At 35.9% G+C, this 14,965-nt stretch overlaps 1 protein-coding gene across 1 annotated transcript in view; it reads left to right on the forward strand.

Annotated features, from left to right (window-relative positions):
* The window catches only part of DIAPH3 (diaphanous related formin 3), a 474,633-nt gene that overhangs the window by 206,200 nt on the left and 253,468 nt on the right, over positions 1-14,965 (forward strand). Inside the window, exon 18 of the mRNA XM_090258348.1 lies at positions 11,290-11,385. Coding sequence (XP_090114474.1) covers positions 11,290-11,385 — 96 coding nt within the window. The remainder of the gene's footprint in view (positions 1-11,289; positions 11,386-14,965) is intronic.

Below are 14,965 nucleotides of genomic sequence, written 5' to 3' on the forward strand. Positions count from 1 at the left end.
TGTAGATGTTAGAAGTGTTGTTCTGTTTAGCATTTCATTTTCTGTTCTTCATTGACTGTTGGTGTATGTCTTTTGAGCAGTAACTCTTACTGTCTGACGTTTTTATGAAGCATTTACACTAGAGAGTTTTTAATTAATAAACTTGGATACTTTACAGTAAAGGATATTTCAGTTCCTGTAAAGGTGCTTCTCCACAGAGATGTTAATGCTTCCCTGTTCATGTGTCAGGTGACCTAACATCATTGTGGAGCAACTGAGTTTAAAGTGAGATTCTCTAATAAGACTTAAGCTACTGCATTCCCGTTAATGAAAGGTTTTCTCTGTTTCCCCTTTCAGAGAATGGTTCTGTTAAGTATTTCTTTTTAATAACACATTTGGTTAGTATGCTAAAGGTAATATCTTTTGGGGGAGGCAGACTGGAAGATGTTAGGAAATTACAATTTTATAAAAAGCCCATAATTTTAAATTTGTACATTGGGAAGGGGGTGGAAATGTTGCTTAAGTCTTAGGAATTTTTAGGTTTTTTTTTATTGTTATTCTATTACAGTTGCCTCAATTTTCCCCCCTTTGCCCTTCTTCACCCATCCCACTCCCCACTCCCACAGCCAGTTCCCACACTGTTGTCCATGTCTGTGTGTGGTTTTATTTTGTTTGTTAGTTTATTTTGTTCATTAGATTCCTCTTATAGATGAGATCATATGGTATTTGTCTTTCATGAACTGGCTTATTTTACTTAGCATAATACTCTCCAGTTCCATGCATACTGTCACAAAAGGTAGGCGTTCCTTCTTTCTTTCTAATGCGTAGTATTTCATTGTATAAATGTACCACCATTTTTTGATCCACTCATCTATTGATGGGCACTTAGGCTGTTTCCAGCACTTGGTTATTGTAAATAGCACTGCTATAAACATAGGGGTGCATATGTTCTTTTGAATTGGTCATTTGCTCTTTTCAGGGTATATTCCCAACAATGAAATCACCAGGTCAAGAGGCAGTTCCATTTTTAGTTTTTTTAAAAAAATTCTATACTGTTTTCCACAGTGGATGAACCAGTCTGCATTCCCACCAACAGTGCAGTAGGATTTCCTTTTCTCTGGATCCTGGTCAGCACAGACTTATTAATGATGGCCATTTAGACAGGTGTGAGGTGATATCTCAGTGAGGTTTTAATTTGCATCTCTGATGGTAGTGATGTTGAGCATCCTTTCATATGCCTTTAGGCATATGTCTGATAGATTGCTTGCCTTAATTTCATTTAGCTCTTTGTCTGGGGATTCTTCCTTTCCTCTTGATTGAAGTTTGTTTTTCCCCATTTTAGATGACTCTTTTTGTTCATCTTATAAAATCCTCTTACTGCCTGGGCGCGCGCCACCCCCCCCCACCTCCCCCACCCCCCCCCCGTTGTGAAGTATCTTCTGTACTCCTTAGCTCACAGCTTCTTATCAGCTAAGATCCTGTTGATTGTTCAAGTCTTTTGTCAGAAAATCAGTGAAGAATTCAGGTTGGGGCTAGAGCAAGCGGACTCAGCTTCCACCTACTTGGCCACCATCTTCCTCCAATTTAGTCTTAGGAGTTTTTATTGGACTCTGGGGAGTATAAAGCATTGAGGGGTTTTCTGATCCTCTCTTGGCTTAGCTCTCCTTTTTTCCTTGATGAGGTATGTGTACAGGGATCCACAGCAAAAAGAAGACAAAGCACCATTTTATTGTAACGTGGTTTTTGTCTGAATATTAACAAATATAACTCTGTGGTCTTAGGTAAGTGGTTTGAGGCTGAGGCCTATGGCTGGCCTTTTGTCCAGAATCCATTACTGTACTTGATGTTGCACCAGATACTATATGGGGCAACGACCAAGGAAATGAGGACAATTTTAGTCCTGGGAAATATCAGACTCTGTTACCTACTCTGACTCTTCAGGAAGGAAGAAAGCAAAAGGTCTACACTCTATGCTGAATCTTTTAAAGTAGAGGGGCAAGAGGAGGTTGGAAAGAGGAGCTAAGATCTTTTTTTCATATGAAAATACACCCGTGCTTTCTCACTCTGTATCTCTCATGACAGAGAATTTGACATGGGCTACCACGTTCTTAAAAATCTAAGAATTGGGATTTAGCATTCAAGAAAATAGAAATGTGACTAGGTTCTCAAAGCACTGAATTGCCTGAGAATTCAAGTCTTTGGACAATTTGGAGAGGGAACCTAGGGCGGGGACAGGAGAGGACGGGCTCTTCACCGGCACCCTCTGTGCCATTGTACAAGCAGTCACACCTGTGGGTGCGTGAGGTGTCCCGCGCGGTGAATAAGCACCGTCTCTGGTTTTGACCAGCCCTAGGGGGAACCACCTACATTTTACGTCATCCCAGTTTGGTCTGGTTGTATAATTTTGGGGGTACTTAGGTCTCTATCAATTTAAGAAAATAAAACCAATATCGATAGTCCCCATTTTCAAATTAAGAAGAGGTCAAATTAACATTATTAAAAAAGAGTGATTTGAAATTTAGCCTTATAAAGATCTCCCCCCCCCCTATTTTATAATTATGGTTAATTTACATAACTACATTTTACAATTTAAATAATTTTTATAGATACCATTTTGTGGTATTGAGTACATTCCCATAGTTGCTCAGTCATCACCACCATCCACCTCTGGCACTTAGTATCTTCCCCACTGGTACCCTGTACTCTTTAAGAACCAACTCTACATTCATAGATACTTTTTAAAAACATTTCCCCAATCACAGTATAGCATGAACCTTGCTAGTCGCCCTGTGACCTCTTCCCTACAGTTGGGAGGCATGTAAGCTGCATTTGGTTTGCATGTAGGGACGGTGGTGCACTGGAAGAAAGGTCTGTACGTGACCCAGGAGTTTTATATGGCTATGTAGGATCTGCATAATATGAGATTTACCTTCAAGGAAAGATATCAGAGGTATGCAAGTCTCAGAAGTCCAGATTTAATTTTTTAAAAACGTTCCCAAATCTAGTTGGTTGTGGGAAAGAAGTTAGCAGAATGTTTTATTCTAGAACCAGACACATAATGACGTTCCAGTTAGGTAGGTCAACTGAAGACCAGAATGATCCCCAGCTCTAGCTGGTAGCATTCTAAAACACAGAGGAATAGAGATTTGATAACTGTGAAATTGGGGAAATGACTTGGATTTTCAACTGAACTATCAGAGATAAGAACATAAAAATCTAGGGGAAAAAGGATAACTACTTATCAGAAAGTCTGTGTAATAAAGGTTGAATTGAATTGAAAAGCATTTTTTTGGTCAGCGATGACATTTATCCCTCTTTTCTAGGGCAATGCTAAGCCCATAGGTGGGGTACCAGAGCTTCGTTTTTCTAATAGCAAAACAAATTTGAATTGATGTTCCATATTCTGATTAGTTTTTTGCAAAAACACAAGTTCCTGAACAATATAAGCATGCTGTCATGGAAACATTTCTGCTTCTTAAACCTGAAATTCTTAATATTTTGGGATAATGGTTATTGTTAGGTCTGATCACATTTCTTCTACCAGGTTTTGGATAATCACTCTGGCCATTTTGATGAAATCGTTTTGTTTTTCTCACATTCTGATACACCAGGGATGGTCAGCTCACTATTTCTTTATATGGCATTACTTTTTAATCTGTTAGTTAATATAGTTTATTATTACTTATTCTATTCTATTCCCAAGTTGCTCAGCACTGTGTGCATAAATACTAATAAGTTGCTTTATTAAGTCTTTCCATTCTACAGCATGCAAGATATCGTGAATTACCTGTCTTCATTTGGATTTAATTTTTCTTTTAAATTAGGAATGAAGACTGAGTTCTCGTTCATCTTATAATGTTTCACCCTCTTCAGTACATTCTCTTGTATATGCATTAGCATGCTATGCATTAACTTTTAGACTCTTTGCTTTGTAATTTCTTTTAGCAGAGATATATTTCTACTTTCTAATAACATCAGAGGATATATGAAGTAGGTTGCACTGGCAAAAACAATAGTAGAAATTATTTTTCAGACATATTATTTCATGACTGGGAAAGAGCAACATTGAAAAAGAATTCATAAGGGGCAGGTACTTAAAGTGGAGAGATCCTGAGTAATATAATAAGTAATTTAGAGATATTTTTATGAGCAGTCGTGGTGAGACAAGAAAGATCACGTGAGAATAGGCTTCAGTGGTTTTTTGGCTAAGTTTTTAACTCTATTGATTTTACTTTTTCCACCCCTCATATCTTTGGTCCATTTAATCAAAGTTCATCTCAAGTTGTAACTAATTTAATTGTAACAGTTAACACTAAGATACACATAAATAGGCTTAACTCTTTGAGGGTTATTTTTATCCCCAGTGCATAGCTTGTTAAGTTCAAACAGTTGTTGAATGTGTGAATTTGAAGGGTCTTGATATGTTCTTTAGTTTGAACTCCTGATTTTCTGCTGTCTAAACCTTTAATTATGAAGAGGTTACATACAAGGGGACCTCAAGTAAGTGGATCTTTTACTTTATTGTTTTTCTTAAGTAAGTGGATCTTTTGGTTTGTAGTGGTAATACTTTTGAGATGAACAAAATTGTTAATTTGTGTGATTTCAAATGTCCTTAGAGATTAAACAATTTTATAACATATCTTGACCAATTTTTAAATTTATATAGAGGAATGAAGAGGTGGGGAAACAAATATTTTTAAGTCAACTGTGTAGGAATCATTATCATTTTGAAGTATATTTTCAAAGTTTTTTATGAAATATATTCCAAATGCCTAGTGATCTCTTTCTACTTGTAGTAATGGTTAAAAAAATTCTAGCAACAACCCTAATTAAGGGTTTGTTAAATAAGAAATTCTTCTTCTTATCCATTTTAAGTCTTTAGTTGTGGAAAAAAATCCTTCAAAACTATTTAGTCTGTGACATTCTCCACTGAAATAGAGTGTCACAGAAAGAGAAAAATGCATTTATTAGCTATACTTTTGATGATTGCTATAAATGAAATAATCTATTCCACAAAATTTTATTTAGTGCTCCAGCCACTCTTATATATTATATCATTTGTAGCCTGGAATTGCCAAACAGACATCATTTTGCTAGGAAAGTACTCTGATTAGTTATGGCAATCATATATTAATATTTGCATAGAAAAGCAGCGTATTTCTCCCCTGTTTGTTTTCTGTGTAGTTAGGTGCACGGTCATTTATTTATGTGCCTAGAAATATTAAAACTGGGTTTGACAGATCAGATATGAATACAGCTATTTATACAATCATGGTTTTCAATACCAAAGCATTTAGTTTGCCATTTTGCCAAGAGGATATTGCCTACTTAAAAAATAATTTAAGTTTTCACTTCTTCTACATAGTCCATATTTTCTGCCTTCAGCCTAAATCTTCTTTAAAACCACATTCTGTCACAGCCACCACTAGTGGTAACACTTAAAAACCCATTTTTCTTTCTCAGCTATTCGGCTATTCTCAGATTCTGACCCTTCAGGTTCCCAAGAACATTTCATTCACATTGTGTGGTTGTATAACTGAACTGCATGCAAAGTGAGCCACCACTTGAGAGGTAGTACTGGGTCAAACTAGAGTGTCTTGTTGTTTTCCATAGCTTTAAATCCTACTCATTGTGTTCGGGAGACCAAGCATTTTTCTTCCTTCCTCCAGGTCCATTCACCTTCCTGCCAGCTCTGTCAGCCAGAGACCATGTACAGCAAGGGAAATTTCAATAAAGTATAAATGCAGAGCTTGGGGAGTTAGCTTTCCCCCATGTGCTCGGTTGCACAGCACTTTCCTCATGCAGATTCCCTGCCCCAGAGGGCGCTCTGGGCCTGGGGTGTGATGGTCAGTACCCCTGTCTGGAAGCTGGTCACAACCAAGTGCTCTTTGTGACCACCGACCAGTCACTCATATTCTCTGTGCTAATATGAGATTATTAAACTTCATATTCTAGGGCTGGTCAGTTTCTACAACTTGGACCATATAAAATTTGACACTCTGTATTAGTCCCTTAGAACTTTAATAGTTAGAAAGCAAGAAGAAAAATAACCACAGCACAAACAATCTAGTTAAAAATGTCTCTTTGCCCCGACCTTTGACCCCATTTGAAGATTGTACGAGGCCTCAGTTTTTATTCCTACATATGTGATTTATGCTTGCTTTATTTCTGTAGTTGAGATGACTTCATTGGCTGTCAGTGCCATAGAGAATGCTTATTTAATCAGGTATACTTCCGTCCTCTCAAGACCAGTGTAAAATATCTAATGAACAAAAGGTAATTTATTGTAAATATGTAAAAGTTAATAGCATTTGTGCTAAATGAATGCCAGAAAAGAATTGAAATGTTAGTATTTTAAAAACATTGACATTAAATACATCAATGCAAACAGAACAAACACATATTAGTAGTGTTCAGTGATACAGTAGTCCTCCTTATCTGCAGCAGATATGTCCCAAGACTCCCGGTGGATGCCCAAAACCACAGGTAGTACCAAACCCTGTGTATACTATATTTTAAACCACACCTCTAATGGCAAAAAGACTAGATCACAAGTATAGATGGCACTAATAATCTGACTTTATGATTCGGAGTTTCATCTTATACTTGCAAAAATCTAGTCTTTTAGTGTATTGGCTTTAGAAGAGGAGATCCAACAGTGTGCAGGATGAATCTTATAACGTGCTGCCCTGTAGGATCCTGAGTTGTGGTTAGGCATTCTGATTCTTGTCCTTATTTCTCTGTCACTGCTGAAAGTAGGGGAAGGACACAGGAAGGTAATTATCAGTTCATTCCATTCCTGTAACTTCCCTCAAAGGGCCAGGGTTCCCAGGTCATAGATGAAGGATGTAAACCACAGTGAAGTTCAGTGGCTGGGATTGGCAGGGCCAGGGAACGCAGTCCTTGGTGTCTAGATTCCAGGCCCAAGTTCCCCGAGGGACCCAGTACTCTCTTCTGGCGAGTATTTCACAGAGATGCTGTCAGCATGGGTAGCTGAATTAAGATTTTGTGAAAAGCTTTATTCCCACCAAGTGTCCTCCTTTATTCTTATTCCTCTTTAATACATCCTCTTATTGTTGTCAACATTTAGAGAGTGCTTTGGCAGTGACCTTTGCATAAACATTTTCCCTGGTTTTCCACTGGTTTGAGGCAGTCTGTTACCTGGCTGCAATTGTTTTTCAAAATCATTTTTCATTATTCATCCATATAAAAGAATTTATCCAAATCATTTTATTTGGATAACCGGCTGATTTTCTGGTTTCGTATTAATAAAAGCATATTTTACCTTGTTTTTTAAAAAATCCTTTTGTTTTCTAAGAAAACTTCTTATTCCTTTGTCCATGTTCTGCTCACTCTGTCAGTTCCATCTTTTCCCAGCCATCCTTCAACTATGCAGTAGCAGAGAAGAGAAGGGAAAAAAACATAATTTCATTGCATTATTGGTGTGCTGATACATTAAACTCAGCAAGAGTCAAATTTGTCATTTTTAAAAAGACAGAATTGATTAATATTACTTTTGTCTCTAATTTGGAAGTTGAAGTACTCAAGATTGCTAGGTACACTTTTACAAAAAAAAATGTGACATCTAATATGTTTAATAATTAGTGGAAAGAACATTAGCATCAAAGTCTAGAGATCTTAAATTCTTTTATTGACTCTGTTTCTTAATTACTTGACCTAAGCATTATTTTTCTCACCGTTAGTATGATTATTATGAGAATTACTCAAAAAAGTGTTGAGAGCAGTGTCTAATAGATGCTCAACAAATGCTAGTTAGAGATTACTAGTTTCTTTGACTTTTCTTTAGGTAGACTAAAAATGTGTCAGAAAGTGAAAGGATACTGGAGTGAAGAAATAAACAGAAAAAAATTAGAATCTGCCCTTTTCTAGGTGATAAAGATAAGGAAATAAAATAAATACATTTTATAAAACATAGAGGATGGCCATGTAGTTAGGCTAAGGAAACAAAGTCCACTAACATAATTTTTTTTAGCCTTCACTTGAAACTTTTAACCAATATACAAATCAAGGAAAAAAATTAAGTACTTGGATTAAGGAAACAAATGTGTCATTATTGCTAGTAGCCATGAAACCTACAACAGTGACCAGAATAACTAACAGGTCTCATAGTATGTATCTCCATTCTAGATTTCTCTTTTCCAATCTTTACGTCTAACTGCTTCTTGTATAGCAGCACCATGTATATGTATAAGAGCTCTTCAAATGGAGCATGTTTAAAATTGGACTAGGTCACACCTGTTGCTCATTTACTTCTGAATTAAACAAACAGCGGCAGCATCTACCTGGTTGTCTAAACCTGTGTGCCCCCATCTTTCCCCTTTATTTTGCACGTTTATATATAGTTACACACAAACACACATACATATGTACATCTCACAGACATTTATTGAGCACCTGCTATGTTCCAGGCCTTATTCTAGGTGCTACGAATATAATAGTAAACAAAGTTTCTATTTTTAAGGGACTTTTTTTCTAATAGAGGAAAGAAACTATCAAATTGACGATGTGTGAAGAGTAAGTGCTTTGGATGAGGAAAAGGGTAAGAATGATGGTTACTGGGGGGAGGAGGTTGCTATACAGTAAAAGTAGGGTTTTCCATTAAGGTTTAACAGGATTCTTCTGCTGTGTTGTAGTGAAAAGACTGCATGCAGTTTGTGAAGCCTGGAAGTGGGAGATGTATTAGAAGCAACTGTGGTCCAGGTGAAACTGAATGGTAGCCACAAGCAGGGGACAAGCAGCAGCCAGGGGGATGGCGAGGAGTGCTGATTTTAGTGAATATTTTGTAGTTAGAATTGGCCAGACCCAGTGATGGGTTGAATGTGGTTTTGAGGGAAAGGAGGATGACTTCAAGCTTGAAGAGTAGGTGTGGAGGTGTTTGTGTGGTTTTGGACATGTCAGATTGAAGTTGAGCGTTAGATATCAAGGTAGAGATGCTGAGAGTAGGTAGTTGGATTCAGTAGACAGATGTGAGCTGGATTCTACTTTTGGAACTCATCCCTTCTCTCCACCCAGTTGCCACTTCTCTAGGTGAGTGTGCCATTTACTGTCATTTGGATTACTGTCGCTCCCTTCTGACTTACCTTCCACCATTAATTACTTTTGTCACTCTTTCAGTTCACCTCCAAAAGCCTGAGTTTTTCCTAAAATGCAGTTATTTTGATGTCTCTCACATGCTCATACCTTAAGTGTCTCCTCGGGGCTTGGAGGATAAAATCCACACTTCTTGGCCTGGTTTAAAATCTTGCATGATCTGGTGCCCGATTAGTGTCCGGTGTCATTGATTTCCATTCAATGTTCTTTGCTCATATTCTCACTTCTTTCTGTGCCCTTCATGTTCTTGCACTTTTTTGACCTTCCATTACTTGTACCTTCCTCCCTTCACACCCCCAAACCTTCTCACCTGCCTGTCTCCTTTTCTCTCGTAAGCTCTTGATTAGGTATTATTTATTCTATGAAAACTGTCCCTGACAAGAATGGGTTAAGGGGCTATTCTTGATTCTCATGCGATTTTTAACAAAATGTTACACATGTATCTATGTATTGTAATTGCCGTTTACTTTGTATTCACCTCTGTTGGCTCTTAAATTCTGTGAGGCCAGGTGTCTATTGTGCCTAAGCGTTATTTCCGTATTGCCTCGCACAGACCCTTTCAGTTGGTGCTTACTAAATATTTCTTATTTGAATGAAAGAATAAATGAATAAAGCCACTGATTATAAAACATGCATGCAAAATTCAGCAGTTTTTTTATTCCAGCAGTAACTAGTTACAAAATATGGTGGGTAAAAGTAGAATTAACCAACACCCACCCCCGAATACTGTAAAGTATAATTTAGACACATTTAGTACACCTAACACTAACAATAAATATTGTTGCCTATGTTAAGTTGAATAATTATAGACACATGTCATGTTCATGATTGGGAGTTTGATAATTGTCAACATATCAGATCTCCCTAATCTATTTACAAATGCCTTGAAATTAAAATACAATTCAAATGGATTTTATTTTTGGAACTTTTGAATACCTCTAAAGTTCACATGGAAAAAGAAGTGAGTAAGAAGAGTGAAGAACATTTAGAAAGAGAAGAAAAGTTTGAATAGCCACTTAGGAAGATATTAATTAACAGTGCCTAAGACAGAGTAATAGTAGCACAGGGGCAGTACATAGAACAATGCAACAGAATTAGGACCTCAGAAAAACAAGTGTATGATGAAAGTATAATGTAAAATCAGTTGAGAAACTGGCGATTATGCATAAAATGATAGATAGTTAATAAATATTTGAAGACTATGACTTTAGATCCCTGATTCACATGAACCAGAACAAGTAATTATAACATGCTTTGCTGATATTAAAAATCATGTAATTATAATGTGCCATCCTTATGTATGTAAAATGCTTTTTGAAGTTATTTTTCTCAATATTAGTGATTTATTTGTACATATCTAATTAAAAACTTGGCTCCACTGTTCTTTGTTACCAAGATCCTAATGTTGTAAGGTGACTGATTTTGATGTTATAAGGTGACTGATTTTGATTGGAAGCACTGTTCATGTCACAACAAAAAAGATGACAGGATCCCTTTATTGATTACAGCTGTTAACCTTGACTCTCAACTACTGTGCCGTAACTACAGGTCATACATTGTTGTTTAGCATGATGTATGCATGTATGTATGTATGCATGCATGTATTTATTACTAAGGATAGAGAGGTTAAATGCAATTGTTGATTTTAAAACACTCAGCTAAAAGAAACTGAGTATAAAACTTTGACTATTTTTCAAACATTTGGATAATGAATTGTAAACAGCCTACTGATCCAGTTTTGTTTGAGGTATATTTTTAAATAAGCATGGAATATCAAACATAAAACAGCTGTGTGCTTGTTTTTGTTTAGCACTCTTAGAGGTAATTTCTTCACCCATCCTAAGTGTAAGTTTATACATACATTTTATAATTATATCTTGTATACTGTTCAAATGAACTAACTGTACTTATTCTTACACTCAATGGTACTGGTTTCCATAGTGCACATTAGATGTATTTTTGTTTTTTCTCTTAGATCTTCAAATATTTACTCTTAGTAGTTTTTCTCACATAGGAGCCTCCAGTGACTATCTGAAATAATTTAGGTCTTGGGATATCTATTATTATTTTTATAACTATGTGATTTAAAAGTTTTATATCTTTTTTAGATTTTTTGATGATAGAATGTTCACATTGTGCCCTTTAGCAGTTGAGTGCCTTATTATTACCCTTGACATGGATCTATCCTTGGTTTTACAGAGAGAAGAGGAGAGGAAGATTGTGAAGAAAAGAAAGCTCTCAAGAAAAAAATTAAAGAACTTAAATTTCTAGATTCTAAAGTTGCCCAGAACCTTTGTAAGTATAATATTTTAGTACCATTAAGTCAGTAAAACACTAGAGGTGGTTTCTTTAAATTATTTCATTTTTTTATGACTTGTTCTTTATTTTGTTATTTTTTATAATTTGTATAATAAATTCAAAGATACCTTTCCTTTAGGTGATCTGTGGTTTAAATTCTTCAAAAGATTAATGCATGTTATAAAATAAAACTAAGAAAAGGATTTAGGATGAAAATATATCTCCCATAACTGGGAAAAAACAAACAAATTACTCTTTAACTTCTCTCTTTTAAGTATATAAATAAAGAATTAAAGAAGCAAGTGATGATTTATTTTGAAATAAATTTGTAGTGGGTTATTTCTCTTATACCTCTGAATCTCTATTATTTGTAATACTTGACCACACATAAAGGAGGTTGGAATATTAAAGGAAATAAGGAATGATGAGTAAAGTGAATTTCATTATTCCATCTGAACAGTTCAAAGCCTTTCCTCAAAAGTACTGACTGGAAGTATTTTAGATTTAATTACTGTTATAAGGAGCTAAATACTTAGTATTGAATTGTCTTCCTGACTGAATTACTGTGGGAGAAGATAGTTTTGCTTCTAACTCATTTCTAACTGCTGCTTAAATGCATCAAAGATAGTTCTCTTGGAAATTAAGATACTTTATCTGTACATACTATTTTCTCATGGTGCAAGTGGGATATAATGTGGAGAATCTAGAGGCATAAACAGTTAACATGGCTTTTTTTTTATCTGCCTTTCAATTATAACATACCTCAAGTAAGCTTTTAGCAAGTATTGGAACAAAATTTTTTGTTGTTGAGAGTATAAAGATCCATGCTATCTATTAAAGAGGGAGTTAAGGCAATGTGTGTGAAAGGCGGAGGTGACATTTCTCTTGTGGAAGTCTAGGAACCTCCTTCCTTTCCTAGTCACTCTGACGAGGGCCACCCTTTCCTCTAGTGTGGGCTGCCGAGACCCCTGTAATAGCGTGCAGACATTAACGCTGTTGGCCAACACATACAATCATTTTTGCCCACAAGTTGGTTGCACATCTCTTCCTCTTTCAAGTCAGGTGTTGACTATTTGACTTGCTTGGGCCAATGACAGTGCAAGTGGGGATGAGGTCATTTTTGTGTGGAAGCATGTAATTGCTGTGCTAGAAGCTTCAGTGTCCTTTCCATTCACCCAGAAGGGCAGTCAGAACGGTGTCCATCATCCTGATGGGAGGATCATCAGTAAGAGCGCCCTGTCCTTCAGATGTGAGTGATGGACACGTAGTCTGAATTAGAAACCACTTTTTATTTTTGTTTTGTGTTTCGACCACTGAAGTTTTGTATTACATAATACAGATATTTCAGGGAATTTTCCCCCTTCAAGGAACATTGTCTCAGTTTAAAGCATTATTAACTTGGATAATGTCAAAAAGTTTTGTGTTCTGTGGTCTGAAAGAGATGGTTATTTTCTTTAAAAATGCCCATGACCTGCATTACAGATTCCTAGTCTTGACTCTATAAATAGCCTCATGGGTCCTGAAGAAATACCATTTTTGCATCGAGTGCTTTTTAGACGGTTCAGGCATGATAAGTTAGCTTACATATTCATCGTGAAGTTGAATATGTGACTTGTTGGACAGGGTTCTTTAATATTATTTTTATATTACAGAACATGTGCTAAATAATAGGATTTTACACTTAATTTTCATAGTAATTACTATTACCTGTATATGTTAGCTCTGTATTTTGCTCTTGAATCTTTACTACAGCCCATGGCTTAGGTAGTAGTGTTGCCATTATAGATAGTGAATCTGGTGGGTGTAACAATTCAGTGACTTGGATAAGATTGCTTATTCTGAAAATGTTCAATAGGTATATGTTGTATCAATTCCTATTTAGGGATAATAAAATTACATCATCATTGAACAGGATACTGTTTTGTTTGCATTAGCTAGAGGATATATATCCGCTTGTTTATTCATCAATCATGTTTTAAAGTATAAGATCAAAAGGTCCAGAACTTATACTGCCTGCCATATTATGATGTAATCCATTCTATATTATTCTGCCCTCTCTGATTACACCCAGTGTTATAAATTAAGCTTTAAGAAGCTTTAGAAGCATTAAAATCTTTACTGTAATTATAGGTTCACAGCTGGTTTTTATCTATGAAAAATTCAGTCTTTTGAGTTACTTAATTCTGAGAACAGAGTCTTATGATAGTGACAAGACTTTATCTTGTCTCTTAGACATATAATTTTTTTTAGATTTCTCTTACCTGAAATAGTCTATAGAAATTTAAGGAAAGGATCTAAAATTACTCATTTATTTCCCTGTTTATTTAAAGGTGGACAGGACTCCCTATATTTTGAGTGCATAAATGTTTTGGCAAAGACTCTGGGCCCAGAATGAAACAGAATTCTAGCCATTCTAGGATCAAGAGATGGCATGGGAGATTTGCAAGGTTCATATGCTTTAGCAGACTTTTTGGAGCACGTATTAGATTTCAAGGGAGAAACCTAGTAATCTACAAAGTAGCATAAAGGTGTAAATATTTATAAGCTCCCCTGAAGGAAACGTGTGACTGGTTGCAAAATCTGCTCTCTTTACACTCCTTCACTGAACTCAGAGCCTCCCACTGGATTCTATATAAGTCACATTTTGAAGGCTAAGATGCATGTTAGTAAAAACATTAATTTTAATGGGTGTTTTGGAGGCTTTAATCAAGTTATATTATTAGTAATCTTTTTAAATATTAAAAAAATTAAAGTCTATGCTATCTTTTGTATTTATGCATTAGGCCATTTTAAATTATTCTTTTTTTTTTTGTTATAGCAAATGTTTTCTACAAAGAATTCATAAACTATTAAAAAAAAAACTATTACTCAGTCTTTCTAAATAGGTGTTCACTATGTATACTATTTTAATTATGGAATAATACCTGAAAGTAGTGGATGAATTATAAATATAGAGGAAAGTAAGGGAATAAAGTATGTCTATCTGCAGTGTAAATTTTTAATATCATATTTTATTCATTCAATGTTTGGCTGCGTTTGAGTTTCCCATTTTTGGTGCTACTAAGGCAGGGTGTGGCTTACTGTGGTCCTTAGGCTAAATCTTGTCCAAAGCCAGTTTTTATTGCTTGCCTTTTTTTATTGTTGTTCTTTTACAGTTGTCCCAATTTTTTCTCTCCTGTCCCTCCACCCACCCAGTTAATCCCACCCTGTTGTCCATGTCTATGGGTCATTTATACTAGTTCCTTGACTAAAGCCTTCCCCTACATTCCCCCCTTCTCCCCCACCCCACTCCCCTCTGGTCACTGTCAGTCTGTTCCTGGTTTCCGTGCCTCTGTTTCTATTTTGCTTGTTCGTTTGTTTTGTCCATTAGGTTACTCATATAGGTGAGATGATAGGTAGTTGTCTTTCACTGCCGATGCCTATTTTCTAAAACAAGGTCTTATTGGAATTTAGCTAACACATTTATTTACACATTGTTTATGGCCGCTTTTGTGCTACAATAGCAGAGTTGAGTAGCTGTGACAGAGACTGTATAGATCACAAATCAAAATATTTACTATGTGGCTCTTTACAGAAA

The sequence above is a fragment of the Furipterus horrens genome, unplaced genomic scaffold (genome assembly GCF_987537825.1).
Source record: "Furipterus horrens unplaced genomic scaffold, mFurHor1.1.pri manual_scaffold_12, whole genome shotgun sequence".
Classification (NCBI taxonomy): Eukaryota; Metazoa; Chordata; class Mammalia; order Chiroptera; family Furipteridae; genus Furipterus; species Furipterus horrens.